Below are 14875 nucleotides of genomic sequence, written 5' to 3' on the forward strand. Positions count from 1 at the left end.
CCCCAGTATCCGATGCCATATTACACTCACTAAGTCGCCTTCATTTTCGCATTGCTTTTATGTTCTCAGCCCTGTTATTTGCTCAAAATACAAACCGTGCTTTATCAAAAAGTATAAAAATTCCCAAATGATAAGAAAATTGGTGTAATTTCGAAACATTTTATTGGTTCTTTGTGACCATTAAGTATTTTGTTGTCGCATCTTTCTGAAGAATCAGTGGAAAGAAGAAAAAAGTTTCAGATGAGTGGAGGGCAGTATGTAACCTACGTTCAAGATCTTGAACAAGAACCTTTTGATGCAATTGATCTAGTCGAAAAACTAGCATGGAGAATGACTGGAAGTGCCCAAACGATCAATGACCCAGTCTCATTGAAAACACGATTCGAGGAGGAAATCGGCAGTTTACAGATGCTATGTGACCAGTTTCAAGTAATAATAATTAGTTTTGCTTACAGTAGAATCAAAATAGTATTTTAGAGTAAAATCGATACGCTGGAGAAGCAAATGAACGAAGAAAAAAAAGAATACGTTCAGAAGCTTCAACGTCTTCATGAGAAAAATTCAGAAGCGATTGACAAAATGAAGCAATTGGATCATACGATGCAATCAGTTTCCACAAAAGTTGTTCATCTGGGAGATCAATTGGAATCTGTGGACCAACCACGTTCTCGTGCTCATGACGCTTATCAATTGATGCAACATTTCGATGAATTCCTTTCGGATCAGCCACTCAACTCGATGATTTTCACTGATCCTGATAAACTTCTAGAATCAGCGGATCTAGTTCATAAGCTATATTCAATTTCACAAGAACTCAATAAGGATAAATTTTCGACTGTTCAAGCAAGAATCGCCCAGAGATACAAAGTAGTCGAAGATCTTCTTATCGAAGAATTCGTCCGATCGCAAAGAGATGAAAAGAAGATGGCGGAAGTTGCAAAGATTTTGAGTGAATTCAAAGGATACTCTGGTTGTGTTGATCGCTACGTGGAGTTCCTCTGTCAGTCGATTCATCCCCGTGGTGATGGTGGAGAGATTCTTGCCGATTGTCTTCAATTATGCCGTACTCAACAGCCACGAATCTCAGCTATTTTCCCTTCTCCACATACGGTAATGCAGAAGTTGGTGCTCAATTTGTTTACCGGACGAATGAAAGAAACAATTAATGCACGTCTTCGAGAGTGTAAAGAAACCGAAGACCATGAACATTATCTTCGAGATTTGGCATCTCTTTATTCGAGTACACTGAAAATGTGCAAAGAGTTGGAAAAACTTCACATCAGTCCGGATAGTGCATTTTTGTCAACACTTACTGATTCAATTTTCCAACGATATATTGCAACTTATTGCACAGAAGAACTGAAGTATTTGAATGATCAATGCTCGAGTCTACTTCAACGATTTTACGAATCGAAAAAACATGTCAAAAAACAAATCGGAGGAGGATTACACGAGCTGAAAAGAGATGTGGCTGCTCGATTGATGAATGTTGAGACTTACGGAGGAGAGACTTTTGTGGCTGAAGATGTAGCTATTTCTATTCTCCAGGAGACAAAGAATGCATTCAATCGTGCCGTTCAGGTAAATTAGAACTTTATCAAATGATGTTTTAACTAATATTTATAGCTCTGCGACAAAGAAGATCTACCTCGCCACGTGGAAAACATTGTTGATTGTCTTCTGAAATATTTGTACGGTGACCACCTGGACTACGCGGTGGAGACTGGTCTTGCTGGAATCTCTCTCGCCGAATCGAAAACTGAACCACCCGCATATTTCTTCTCTGTCGTTGCCAAGTGTACAAGCGTGATTCTTTTGATGATCAAACAATTCGAAGATCCAATTTTCCCGATTATCAAGTAAGCTTCAAGAAGATTTTATATAATTTTTAGTTGTTATGCTTTTCAGAGATACGATTGCTGAACCATCCGTCGCAAAGAAGTGGCAACAATCTCTTCGCTCACTGGAATCCAAAATGAGTTTAGGATTGGAACGCCAATTGAACAGCATTGTTGGATACGTGAAGTTTTTGTTCAGTGAACAAAAGAAGACTGATTTCCGTCCAGATTCTCAACAAATCGACATTCGAGTATCTCCACAGTGTCAATTGGCTTCTCGTTTTCTCGCCAGCCAAGTTGCAGCAATGGAATTAGGATGTGATGGAGAGAATCTCGAAGCACTTCAATCTGATCTGGCTAATCGTCTCTTTGTATTCATGCTCTCTCATATCAAACAATTCACTTATAACTCGACTGGAGCCGTTCTTCTTCTTTGTGATGTTGGAGAATTAAGAACTCTCATATCGAAATGGAGAGTTCAACAAGCTCTTGCACAATGGGAAAGTCTTCAAGCTCTCACTAATCTCCTCGCTGTTCTCCCAGATCAAGTGAATGAAACAGCTCATTCTTCTTCACTCGAGAACGTGGACCGACAACTAATTCATGATTTCGTCCGACTTCGAACCGATTTCCGTTCAATTAAAAACTTCCAAATTTAATTTAGAATTCATTAATCTGTAATTCATTAATCCAGCTTTGTGCCTTGTAAAATAATTTATGTAATTTATTCTCTAGATGCATGTTTTTATTGTTCACCTTTTCTTGTGATATGATGAGTGCTGAAAATCTTGTAATGCTTGATACAACTTATTACTTTGCGGGTGCGAATTTATAAATCACTGCTTATTTATTCTATTTCTTAAATGTTCAACGGAACTTTTATGGTTCACATCCTATTCCATCTATTTGTCCATATAATGGTTCTGTATTTTATTACGTTTAAAAAACTCAGATGGCTGAAATTCAAGAAGCGGCGCGTCTGAAAGCAAAAGGAAACGAAGCATTTAAAGAGAAGAAGTATCACAAAGCGATCACTTATTATACAGAGAGTCTGGAATGTTTCGCTGATCCAGTGGTATTCAGTAATCGAGCACAGGCAGAACTGAATGTAGATCTTCCTGTACTGGCACAAGTTGACTGTACTGCTTCTATTCAAAGAGATCCATCAGCAGCGAAAGCATATTTTAGAAGAGCTCAAGCATTCAAAGCAATGGAATTATATGAGTTAGCATACAAAGATATGGTGAAATGTGCTGAATATTTAAAAGATGAGAAAATGGAAAAGCAGGCAGAAGAGTTGAAAGGAAAGAAAAATATCGCAGTTTTAGAGCTGGATTTAATTGAAAGAAACGAGTTCCTTCAGTCTAAAGATGCACTCAAAAAGATTACAATTTCCTATGATAAAGAGAAAATTGAAGAAGTGTTATTGAAGCAACCAGATGAAGAGAAAGCACCGAAATATCTCACGAAACTGCCACCGCATCCAAAAGATTATCAAGATTTTGTTGCCGCTGTCAGTTTACTCAGTAAAGCTCCTTCCCTATTGCCTCTTGCTGAATACTTTTTGGTGGGTGATACTCTCTTTCTCAGTATATAATAGTTAATTCCAGAACATCAAAGTAGAAAAGTATCACGAGTTGTTCGATGTACTTCTGGATGATGCATACGCTTCTCACATCTTCAACGCTCTCAACTTCCATCTCAAAACCAACCGTACCATTCCAAATCTCGCTGAAAGAATGCTGAAACTTGCCGATCTCAGTCGTTTCGATCTCCTTATTGCACTGATGCCTAATAGTCAGAAAACGGTTATCGCTGAAATCTGCAAATACTTGAAATCAGAAGAAGCGTTTACCGTGACGACTAGGTATAATTGTTAATGTTGAATCTCATTTTTGTGTTGTTTCTGAATTTACAGTTGTTGAAATAAAATTACTGTTATAAATAATGAGGGTCTTTTTTTAATTAATAAGCTTCATTAACTATATCTTCCGGAATAGTACAATTAAAAGCTTCCGAAAGTTTGCTCACTGCTTCAGTAATATTCTCTCGAACATCCTCTGCAACATCATCTGCCTTATCCCTCACACCCTCTGCTACATTTCCAGCAATCTCCTTCACCGCATCTACATTCTTCTGGAGGTTGTCTCCAATGTCATTCCTGGGTTCATTGAAAGCTTCTCCGGTTTTGTGGCCGGAGTCACTTTCCATGGAATCAGTGATCGAGTGGAAACCATCAGAAATCTTGAATCCAGCTTCTGACGCATTTTCCTTGGTGTCTTCAGCGGATTCCTTAAACTCTTCCTTCCCGAAAACGAGTTGCTCATCGACAGAGTTAGTGGCTTCAGAAGCTTTTGCGTCCATTTTAACTACAATGATTTGAATAAAAGTGTATTTTTGAAATTCATTACAGTAACAGTTAAATTAACTCATTGGTTTTCGTCTGAAACGTAAAAAAAAGAAAACAAGATGTTTTGCACTTTCGTGCTTCCATTTATTCAAAGTTTGCTGAATGCATTTATATTTTAATTCCTCTGTTTTGAGATATACAACAATGTAATATCACTATTCAAAGGAATCAGAATGTACAAAGTAAACTCGACCCTTTCTGTCACATATTGTCATTCTCATCCAAATAGCATAAGGGAAGACTTTTCCTTTGATCTTCACTAACATTTTGAAGGAACCGAGTATTTATGAGTATCAGACAACATTGACTTTACATGATTTTTTCTGATAACAGAAGATAAATGACAACATAAAAAATGACATATGGAATGTATTGAGATTCATGGAAAATTATCGAGATCAATGTTCGTTATTATATTCTTCACTTGGTGCCCACAGAATCACATCTCTTCCCAATGAAGTCAGTAGGAACTGCTTCGGGTTGAAAGAAACGACATGTGAAGGTTCAACATATGGTGTTGGTAGTTTGCAAACTAGTGATCCATTCTCTGTTGAGTAGACATAAATATTTCGATCTGCACTTCCAACCATCACATATCCAGAACCAGAAGACACTGTCGCTCGGAGATCTATTTTCTGAAACAAAAATTTGGAAAAGCTAGTTGAAGGAAGTTTAAAAATACGTTTGGATTTTTATGTCCTTTGAATTCGTGTACGACTACTCCAGTAAATGCGTCAACCCATTTGATAACTTCTCCCTTCGTCGAGACTAGTATGAATTTTCCACACGATGAGAACTCAATATTCGACCATTCGTCATTATCGTTTTTCTGTAGACGAAATACTTGGAAAGGTCCCAAATCGAAAGACCGAACATCGAACAATCGGATAGTTTCAGATTTTGTAGCAGTAGCAAACAGTAACCCTTCTGGATCGAATGCAATGAGAGCGGGATGTGCAGTGTGTATGAATCCCTGAATTTAGAAAGCAAAGAAGGTTAGAGACTAATAAAACGGACAACTCACATAGTAATCAAATGTTCTGGAATCAAACATTCGAATACTCCCATCGAAAGAACTCGAAATAAACCTTTCACGACACTTTGGATTACTTCGAATCGCAATAATCTTTTCAGTATGTCCGTGAAAGTATTTTATATACGATTTCTTTGTAATATTCAATAATCTGACTACATTGCCAGTTTTTGTATCATTATGGACGCAAGTCTCACTGGTCAAATATTCTAATCGATCAACTCCGTACTTTTTGCATTCAACCTGTAATTTTATGAGCATGAAAGTAATGTTTTTGTCCAAATAATTACTGGTTTCGATTTAGAACCATCATGAAGATCGTACACAAGAATAACATCTTCTGCAGATACAAGTAATCCGTTTCCATCTTCTGAATACGCCAAATCTAGTAATTTATTTGATGTTTCATTGAATTTCTGGAATAACAAATAAGCATTTGTCTGATCGAAAATACATTATTTTTTACTTTTGACGCAGTTAGCGCTCGAAATGCATTTGGTTCCAGGGGGATCAACGTCTCTTCAGCGAGCATGTTTTCCTGTTCAAATAGTCATTGCTGATTTACAGCTTTGTATATTTCGAAGAGAGAAATAACCAACAGCAAGCACAAAACCGGTTGAATGATGAAAAGAATGAAAAAGGAATAAAAAGGATTGAGACATTTATTATCAAAAGAGATTCGACAGATAACCGATAGAGCGAAAGAAATACAAATTTCACTTTGGAAAGTATGAGAGATAAAAATTAAAGTTGAGATCGTATGCTTTATCGTTGAGCGCGAGCCTTCAAATCATCGTTTGCACACCAGAGCGTCTGAAATAGGCGTTTGTAAGAACTGAAAAAATTAATGAACTCAAGTCTCACCAGTTTTGAATCTGCAGTCGCTGCTACGAAGTGTTGTGGACTGAATTCAGCAATATGGCATGGCTGATTATTTGGGGCAGGAATTTTGAGAGCAACTGATCCTGATTCGACGTCATAGAAGTAGATCATACCGTCTGAACTTCCAACCATCACATGAGATGACTCTGGTGTGAAAGACGCCATCATTGGAATACGAAGACAATTCTGATGCTCTTGGAAAACATTCTTGATGACTCCAGAGAATGCGTCAACTAGACTGAAAATGTATTTTGATATAAATGAAGCATAATAACACGAAATCTTACAAAAGCTGTGCCGAGTTTGTGCAGATAAGAATGTATTTTCCACATGGAGAGAATCTCATTGCTGTCCACTCAACTCCGTGTTCATTTTCTAATGGACCGAAACTTGAGAATGGTCCCTTGTCAAACGACCGCAAATCATATAACTTGATGATGTTGTTGTCCAATCCAGCAGCAAAAAGAAGTCCTTCTGGATCGAATGTAGCTATCGGAGTGGCTGATAGATTCATCAAGCCTATGCAATTGTGTGTTTTCAGATCCCATAACCTAATTGTTTTGTCTTCGGCCACCGACAAGAACATATCATCCAATGGAGACACGTTGATTCCAGTGACACTGAATAAGATGAAAAATAAAATAAGTTTTGATACCGTATACTTACAGTTTATCATGCCCTTGAAAGTACCGAATGTATTTGTTGTCAATTAATGACAAGTATCGAATTGTATCTGGAAAGAAGAAACTTACAATTAGAAGGGAAAAATTAGAGTAAACTCACTGTCTACTTTTGTAGATCCATGCAGCGCACACATTGCATCTGAAGCGAACTTTACATGAGAGCATCCATATTTCTTGCTGTTGACACTGCGAGATCGCATTCCAGAATTCATATCATATAAGAACATGGAATCATCATCAGTTGACATAATCATATTTTCTCCTGATGAGCTGAAGGATAGACTATTCACTTTTGCCATTGAGTCTGAAGGTTGCTGCAAAATCTTGATTTTTTATAAGTTTACATATAATTGTATTACCTTTGCTGGAACTAGTTTTGTGAGCGTTTCCACTGTAAGCTCAACTTCTATAGGCATCATTTTTTCTGTAACAAATAATAATTAAAGTTTGAGATGTTATTGAGATTCGCTAAAAATTTCGAATCGGTAAAACCGGTTTTTAAAGCGGAATAATATGTGGTTTATAGATGTGTTGATTTTTATACAGAAAAATAATTTAACTAATCATTTAATCTGGTAATAAGATACCAATAATCCTTGAAAAGGTTGAAAAAAAAGACACCTTCAAAAAAATTAAATTCGAAACCAAAAGAGCAAACGCGCTCCATTGAGAATTTGGCACAATGCCAAAAAATCGGTGGGCGCGCCACATTCAGATTTTCGTTCTTTATCGTATTTTTGCTCCTTTTTGATGAATTTGCAATATATTTAATTTATCTCATAATTATTGCAGGCATAATGGACGAAAATAATGAGCTGGATCACATGGATTACCATGAAGAAAATGTAAATTTCTGATTGACTATGAAAACTGTATTATTGATTTTCAGAATGCACCAGTAGATGAAACCGACAAAAAACTAGTGCGGTGGCGAAAAATTAACGAGAATGATGGACCAACTCCGAAGTAAGATAAAAATATTCAAAGATAACACTCAATAAACAAGTATTATAGACCGAGACACGGCCATCGAGCAGTAGTCATAAGAGACTTGATAGTTATTTTCGGTGGCGGAAATGAAGGAATGATTGATGAGCTGCATGTATACAACACCGGTGAGTTTTGAAAAGAGCATAAAACGATGGGCAAAATAAAGGTTTCAGAAACTCGTGAATGGGTCGTTCCTCAAATACGTGGTGAAGCTCCTCATCCGGCTGCTGCTTTTGGCGCTGCTGCGTTCGGAACAAAAGTGTACATTTTTGGAGGAATGGTAGAATACGGAAAATATTCGAACGATGTATACGAGCTCACAGCTACTCGTTGGGAATGGCGTCGAATGACAACAAAGGTTATGGGAAAAGATTTGCCTCCTGCTCCACGCATCGGACACAGTTTTGTCGTTTCTGAAAAGAATCAAAAAGCCTATATGTTTGGTGGATTGTGCAATGATTTGAATGACAACAAAAGAAATATTCCACGCTACATGAATGATCTTTACGTACTTGATCTGTCAACAGCTCCGAATGCTCTTGTTTGGTCAAAGCCAGAGATTAAAGGAGATCAACCATCTGCTCGAGAGTCCCATACTGCTGTTCTCTATGAAAACGACCGAGTTTCAAGAATGGTAGTTTACGGAGGAATGGACGGCAACAGACTCGGAGATCTCTGGTATCTGGACTTGAATACTTTGCAGTGGACTGAAATGAAAATTACTGATCCACGCCATGGCTTCCCGCCAATGCCAAGATCACTTCATACGTCTGTTTTGATAGGAACGAAAATGTTCGTGTATGGAGGATGGGTTCCGGTCATGCCAACAGCTCCTGGTGAGCAACAAGACAAGGAGTGGAAGTGCACCAGCTCTCTTGGATGTTGGGACGTAGAAGAAAATCGCTGGGTTCCATTACAGCAGTACGACACCGATAAGGATGATGAGCCCCGAGCGCGCTCCGGACATTGCGCTGCTGCGATGGGAGACCGTATGTTCATTTGGTCCGGAAGAGATGGATATCGTAAAGCGTGGAGTAATCAAGTTTGCTGTCGTGACATGTGGGTACTGGAAACCATGAAACCAGAGCAATCAGCTAAAGTTCAACTTGGGCGTGCTGGTTTCAGTTCTCTTGAGGTAAATCATTGTTTTTTTTTAATTCAAACTTACACTTCGGTACTTCTAGGTTTCGTGGCCACCAGTGCCAGGAGCTACTGGATACTTTTTGCAAATTGGATTTGGAGACCCGAAAGATGCATCGGCATCTCCAGCAAAACGAGGACAAGTATCTCCTCGTAAACAACCAGCGGCGGCAACTGTTCAGAAGGAAGATGAACAAAACAAAGGAGTAACTCCTTCGTTGATTTCAACTCAAGGAACAACTTACACTACTCCAGCTCCTTCCAAACCAGCTATCGGAGAAGGAGGACTCCCACAAGATCTCTTCGAAGATTCTGAAAAGAACGAGGGAACCTCGACGTCTCCAAAACCATCTGGAGATTCCCAAGCAGACGTTGATTCGAAAAAGCGCGAAAGCAGTTCTGAAAACGCAACTGCGCAGACCTCAGATAGTGATGTTAAAAAAGAGATTGGAGAAGAAAAGAAGAAAGTGGAAGTACAATTCGAAAACGCGGATGACGATCTCCCATGGTTCGATGTAGGAATAATCAAGAATGCGTCAATAAACGTCACTCACTATTTCAATGCTCGGCAACAACCTCTTGAGAAGCAACTTCATGATTTAGTTGAACATAATGCATTCAAATGTATAAACGAGCCAAACTTCACTGCTGAAGACAAAGTTGCACTTATCAACGGTCAAACGTATCGGTTCCGTGTGAGCGCCATTAATGGATTGGGAAAAGGAGCTTGGAGTGAAACAGCTTCGTTCAAGGTATCAATCCATTTTTATAAAACAATACAACATTTATTCCAATTTTAGACATGTGTTCCCGGGTATCCAAGTGCTCCATCTTCCATCCGAATCACCAAGTCTCAAGATGGTGCTCAACTTACATGGGAGCCACCATCTAACACCAATGTTTCTGGAAAAATCATCGAGTACAGTGTCTATTTGGCAGTGAAGAGTCAAACGGCAAATCCTGCTGATAGTCAGTTGGCATTCATGAGAGTGTACTGCGGACCCCACGCGGAGTGCCAAGTCCCACAAGCGAACTTGGGAACAGCTTACGTCGATCAAACCAATAAACCAGCAATTATTTTCAGAATTGCAGCTAAAAATGAGAAGGTAAGAATATTCTGAGCACAGTCCGATTAAAACGCAAATATTTTGTTTTAGGGATACGGACCAGCAACTCAAGTTAGATGGCTGCAGGATCAGCAAAAGTCAATGCCACCAAGAAGTTTTCCAAATGTGGCCCCAGGATATCTCTACCAACACGCGACTCCACATTTGAAAAAGCCTCGCTTCGAACATCATTGATCAATTCAAGTTTCATGTTCTTTTCTTATTTCAAATCTAAATCAAAACCGATACTCAGCTCCCATATATGACTATTTTATGCATACTTGCAAACCGGGAAACGGGCCGGTGCGTAGCTCGCTGAGATCTACATTTTGGTATATTTTTCAGCTCAAAACAATTATTTTTATGTGAGCTATGCGCCGGCCCGTGTCGGCTCGGTTTGCAAGTATGGTTTTATGCTCTTGATTTTATTTAGATGAATATTTGTCCTCCCTTTAAATGCCTTTCATATAATCTAGTGCTTTTCCTTCCCCTCCCCTCCCCTCATGTGTCTATTATCTCCGAACCCTCTGTCATCTTTTAAAATTTTCATTCAAGCCAACCTCCAGCAGTTTTCATCATTATATGTGCCGCATCTTTACTTTCGTTTCTGATGTTTTTTATAATCTTGCTGAAAGCAAAATAAATATTCACATGACTCCACCCTCTTCACAACCTATCATCTCCATAGCAACGCATTTCGTGTGGAGGGGATGTTATGCACATATAAAAAGCCGAGTGAGACAAGCGAAGTGATGATTCAAATGCGGATAAGCCGCCTTGATTTGGTTGCTCTCTCTCTCACTCTCATTTCATCTCTTCATCTTTTCAGGTTCTCCATTCTCATATTTTCGTATTTTTCCGTATTTCAGAATGTTCCGCTGGTTTTTCCAAGGTGACAACGTCGCCAGAAGTTTCGATTCTCCATCTGAAACTCAAAGTGCTCGTGATGATCGAAAGACAATCGGTGACTACGCGGATAACTTTTTGTTGTTCGATTTGGTAATCGGAGAAGTTGAAATGGCAGTTGTACGGTACGAGTTGGATAAAGAAATGAAAGAAGAAGAAGAGAGAAAAGCTGAACGACGTCCAGATTACTCGTGGTTAATGTCTGGAGGATCTCGTCGATTCAGAAAGCAACTCGATGCTGGAGTGAGTTTCTAGAAAGGAAATATTGATTTCGAAATGTTCAATTCAAATAACATGTGCTTTCATAAAACTTCCAATTTCCCAAAGACTTTAAAGCCTCTTATTATTCTAATCTCAAAGTTCTCTCATGACAGATAAATGATTACCGAGAGAGAGATTCTTCTAGAAATCTCTTTTTCTAATAATAGTTGTTGTCTTTTCTTCTCAGTTTTGATCACTTGCTTCACCAATCTATTGACGTAATTCGTTTCGGAAATGGATAACAAACTGGGCAGGAAATTGAAAAGTGTCATAATTTCCGATGAGTGGGATTACTTTTTCTTCTAAATGAAGAGTTTCCTCTTCTCCTAATAATTTCCTCATTTTCAGGAAAGAAATCGAATTGAAAACGCGTGCGAACGACTGAAACCATGTGAATGGTCGAAAACAATTGAGACGTGGAAGATGAAGACGAAGGTAATAAGATTCGTAATCTTTTTAATCTCTTTAATCCCCATTTTCTAGACTTTTCGAAATTGATTCTCAAGATGTGTCATCTCTTTTTTCTTTTCATTCTTTTTTACGTAAAGACGAGTGCAATTAGATTGATTGAAAGGCTTCGAAGAGTCAGATTAGGCTGTGGGTGGGCTCCAATAAGGAACACTTCCTTGAATAACTTCTTTGAATAATCTCTGTCTATTTTATGGGACTAGAATTTCCCTTTTCCATAAGAAATCTGAACTTTTTCAGAATCCAGAATCTCGCGATGACATCATCAAACTATTCGTTGCTGCCACTCACGACACCATTCAATCCAGGAAGCACGAGCCAACAATTACAGAAGTTCTCAAGAATTTCGCTACTGGAAAATCTGGGCATACAGTAAGACACGGAGAGTCTCCACGCGAGAATCTTTCATCAAGAAATCTTGCGGAACTCTCGTTTATTGAGTTGCAAGAAATTGTCTAGATTTTCGTCTCTCTGATATATTTTTTTTTCTGTAATTTTGTGTATTGTATATTTGGCTTTCATAATGTATTTATTTGAATAAATGTATTTATTTTGACTGTACAGAAATGATAAATCTGCATCTATTTTTTTCACAAAAAGACCTGGATACATCTGGACTTCTTACCAATTCAAAACTTGAATCTCTCTCCATTTTTTGATTATTTTCAATGGTTCGACAATTCCATTCGACGACATCATCGAATAACAATCAAAAAATGGAAATGAGATCAGAAAAATATCAGAAAAATACCAGAGAATCTTCTAGAACTGAATAAGGACGACTCTTCGAACAGTACTGTTTTCTTATAAAACGGAATAAGTGCATGGTAGGAAAAGGGGGCGGAGTCAATGCGGTTGAATAATTGACTCCGATCGGAGTGTGTCTAATTGGCAACGATCGGAATTGTTTGTGTGCACATTCATATTTATTACAAATTAGTTGAAATTTCGAATTCTCCTATTGAATTGTGAGTTGTCTCAAAATGGTGGTTATACTGTTCTCTTGATCTTTGCCAATTCGATTGCAGCAACCCTGGAAAAGTGGAGAATTTGGTAAAATCCAATTTGTAGAGATATAGAAAACATACATCAGCGGCAATCTGTTCACCAACCATCATGCAGGCAAATGAGAATTGATTGACGTTTTGAACAGAGTGAAGTCGTCCATTTCTCAACTGAAATACAGTGGAACTGAATGTATTTAAGTTACTTGTCAGTTACTCACATTTTTAAGAGATTTCGGCACATTAACAGCTTGTCTCTTTAGCAGAGAAAAGTTGGCACTTTCAAAAAGAGCATAAGTTCCAGCTCTTCCACACCCCGAGAGACTCATGAAGACGGGCGGTCCAGGGTACTTTTCAAGATGATACTGCAACTGCCAAATGTGTTTTGATTCAGATGGAATCGAATCGTGAAGCCAGTTTTTGTAGTGATGGACGTGAATGAATCTGAAGAGAGAAAAGGATTGTTCACAAAAACTAACGAAACGAATGTTTCTTACGTCTTGGAAGTTCCATTCGTGACACTGATAACCTTCAAATTCCATCCTTTCGCCATCTCAACTTGCTTGAATTCTCCAACTCGAATCGATCGTTCTTCGAAACTTAAGAAGTCTCTGAAGTTTAAAATCTAAATTTCTTTCCGAAATCAGTTCACTAACTGATTCTTCGGAAATACAGAATCCCCGTCAAAACTCTTGTATTCTTGATCTGTCATGATAAGAAGAACACACTGAACCTTCTGTTCCAATAACATTTGCCAGAAGTCAGCAGCAGTATTTGGTAGAGGAAATTGAGTCAGAATCGCCTTTTTCCGGTCATTCAGTTTGACCCAATTAGCATGAATATACGAGGAATCTGACATTTTCACACGTGAATGATCCATACAAATGATGTCGGCAAATCGGTTTTTCGACATGTTTGCAAGGAAGTTTCTTTTCGAAACATGGTTAGGAATGTAACCAGAAACTTGGTTCCAATCACTCTGAAAATAAAAAAAATTCTAGTTCTCATTCAGGAGTTTAAAGCCAACTCACAACTGCTAAAGTCGATTTCGGATCCAGAAGTTTCTCACCCAACGGTTTCAGTGCGCTCATATCAATTTCATTTTTCTCTATTTCATCTGAAATTCCGTATGTTGTTGTCTATCTCAAAACTATCATATTCACCCAGAAGCTTATCCACTTCTATCGTTTTCTTCTTCTCATTCTCTTGATTTTCAGATTTTTGATCGGTTTTCTCCTTTTCATCCTTTTTACTCCCATTTGTTGAATCTACTTTAGTTTTCTCTCCTTTTTCATCTTTTTCACTTCCAATTTTTTCTTTTGATGGTTTCACATCTTCCGCTGATTTAGCTGTCGTTGGTTTCACCCCTTCTTTTTCTGGTGTAAGTGGCTCTGAGTTTTTATTTGTATGATTCAAATGTCAACTTCGTAGTTCGACTCTTTAAAACTACCTTTTTCCTGCTTTTGTGGTGTGACTGGAACTTTCGGAGTGTTCCCAACTAAAACGACTTCTCCAAGTTGCTGAAATGGATTACGGTTGGTACGGTGGTTTAAAGGAACATGTCGCGGCGCAAGTGCGGGGTCTCGTAATGAACGATAAAGGTACGGTCGCTAGAGATATTTGAAATTTATTTCCCATTTTTTCTCTCCCTTTTTTAACTTTTCCAAGCTTAAAAGAACTATTCAAATTTAACATTTTTATTCTCCTTAATGTTCGAAAAATGCAAAAATTTCTCGACAAATGCTTACAAACTTTCGACAAACATACCTCATTGGGCACCGGAGGTAACGGTGCTATCGGCTTCATTCTAGGTTGCTTATGTGTAGTTTTTGATTTACTTTTTCTCGAACGCTTCTTCTTTTTCTTTTTGCAACACAAAAATCCACTCTTCTTCTTACTTTTCGAGCGAGATTTCGATCCACGCTTCTTGTGCTTTTTGTTTTGCGTCCCATGGCTTTTGTGCTTACGAACTTTACTGGGGTCTCTCGTTTTTCCATCTGAATTTCTTTGATTTGACACGGTTTCAACGATTTCTGGCTCACGTGGTTTCTGAACACTCGTTTTGTGTTTCTTACGCTTCTTTTCGACTGCTTTCACATCCATTTTAGTCCCAGAGGTTGTAATCGAAACGAGTAAATGTTTGAATAAAGCACT

At 38.3% G+C, this 14875-nt stretch overlaps 8 protein-coding genes across 8 annotated transcripts; 4 read left to right on the forward strand and 4 right to left on the reverse strand.

Moving 5' to 3' along the window:
- Positions 1-240: 240 nt before the first annotated feature.
- Positions 241-2497, forward strand: GCK72_014844 (uncharacterized protein; the record flags this gene model as incomplete). The annotated part of the gene is made up of 4 exons (XM_003108444.2): positions 241-429; positions 478-1581; positions 1627-1859; positions 1909-2497. 4 exons carry the CDS (start codon positions 241-243, stop codon positions 2495-2497), a joined length of 2115 nt encoding a protein of 704 aa, XP_003108492.1.
- Positions 2498-2790: 293 nt separating this feature from the next.
- GCK72_014845 (uncharacterized protein) lies at positions 2791-3718 on the forward strand (the record flags this gene model as incomplete). The annotated part of the gene is made up of 2 exons (XM_003108736.2): positions 2791-3405; positions 3449-3718. The coding sequence occupies 2 exons, from the start codon at positions 2791-2793 to the stop codon at positions 3716-3718; spliced, it is 885 nt and encodes a 294-aa protein (XP_003108784.2).
- An 85-nt stretch (positions 3719-3803) lies between these two features.
- GCK72_014846 (uncharacterized protein) lies at positions 3804-4202 on the reverse strand (the record flags this gene model as incomplete). The annotated part of the gene is made up of 1 exon (XM_003108471.2): positions 3804-4202. The coding sequence occupies one exon, from the start codon at positions 4200-4202 to the stop codon at positions 3804-3806; it is 399 nt and encodes a 132-aa protein (XP_003108519.2).
- A 444-nt stretch (positions 4203-4646) lies between these two features.
- Positions 4647-5813, reverse strand: GCK72_014847 (uncharacterized protein; the record flags this gene model as incomplete). The annotated part of the gene is made up of 5 exons (XM_003108529.2): positions 4647-4883; positions 4931-5221; positions 5273-5524; positions 5572-5697; positions 5748-5813. 5 exons carry the CDS (start codon positions 5811-5813, stop codon positions 4647-4649), a joined length of 972 nt encoding a protein of 323 aa, XP_003108577.2.
- A 233-nt stretch (positions 5814-6046) lies between these two features.
- On the reverse strand, positions 6047-7265 carry GCK72_014848 (uncharacterized protein; the record flags this gene model as incomplete). Its single annotated transcript, XM_003108683.1, has 6 exons — positions 6047-6094; positions 6146-6401; positions 6451-6783; positions 6830-6896; positions 6947-7160; positions 7206-7265. The coding sequence occupies 6 exons, from the start codon at positions 7263-7265 to the stop codon at positions 6047-6049; spliced, it is 978 nt and encodes a 325-aa protein (XP_003108731.1).
- A 378-nt stretch (positions 7266-7643) lies between these two features.
- On the forward strand, positions 7644-10277 carry GCK72_014849 (uncharacterized protein; the record flags this gene model as incomplete). Its single annotated transcript, XM_003108498.2, has 7 exons — positions 7644-7691; positions 7736-7812; positions 7861-7961; positions 8010-8971; positions 9021-9728; positions 9777-10082; positions 10134-10277. The coding sequence occupies 7 exons, from the start codon at positions 7644-7646 to the stop codon at positions 10275-10277; spliced, it is 2346 nt and encodes a 781-aa protein (XP_003108546.2).
- A 675-nt stretch (positions 10278-10952) lies between these two features.
- GCK72_014850 (uncharacterized protein) lies at positions 10953-12176 on the forward strand (the record flags this gene model as incomplete). Its single annotated transcript, XM_003108403.2, has 3 exons — positions 10953-11231; positions 11598-11684; positions 11958-12176. 3 exons carry the CDS (start codon positions 10953-10955, stop codon positions 12174-12176), a joined length of 585 nt encoding a protein of 194 aa, XP_003108451.2.
- A 499-nt stretch (positions 12177-12675) lies between these two features.
- On the reverse strand, positions 12676-14824 carry GCK72_014851 (uncharacterized protein; the record flags this gene model as incomplete). The annotated part of the gene is made up of 10 exons (XM_053730494.1): positions 12676-12750; positions 12806-12892; positions 12943-13165; positions 13219-13332; positions 13378-13700; positions 13753-13838; positions 13885-14112; positions 14172-14241; positions 14489-14718; positions 14764-14824. The coding sequence occupies 10 exons, from the start codon at positions 14822-14824 to the stop codon at positions 12676-12678; spliced, it is 1497 nt and encodes a 498-aa protein (XP_053585266.1).
- Between the last annotated feature and the right edge of the window lie 51 nt (positions 14825-14875).

This window comes from Caenorhabditis remanei, chromosome IV (genome assembly GCF_010183535.1).
Source record: "Caenorhabditis remanei strain PX506 chromosome IV, whole genome shotgun sequence".
Classification (NCBI taxonomy): Eukaryota; Metazoa; Nematoda; class Chromadorea; order Rhabditida; family Rhabditidae; genus Caenorhabditis; species Caenorhabditis remanei.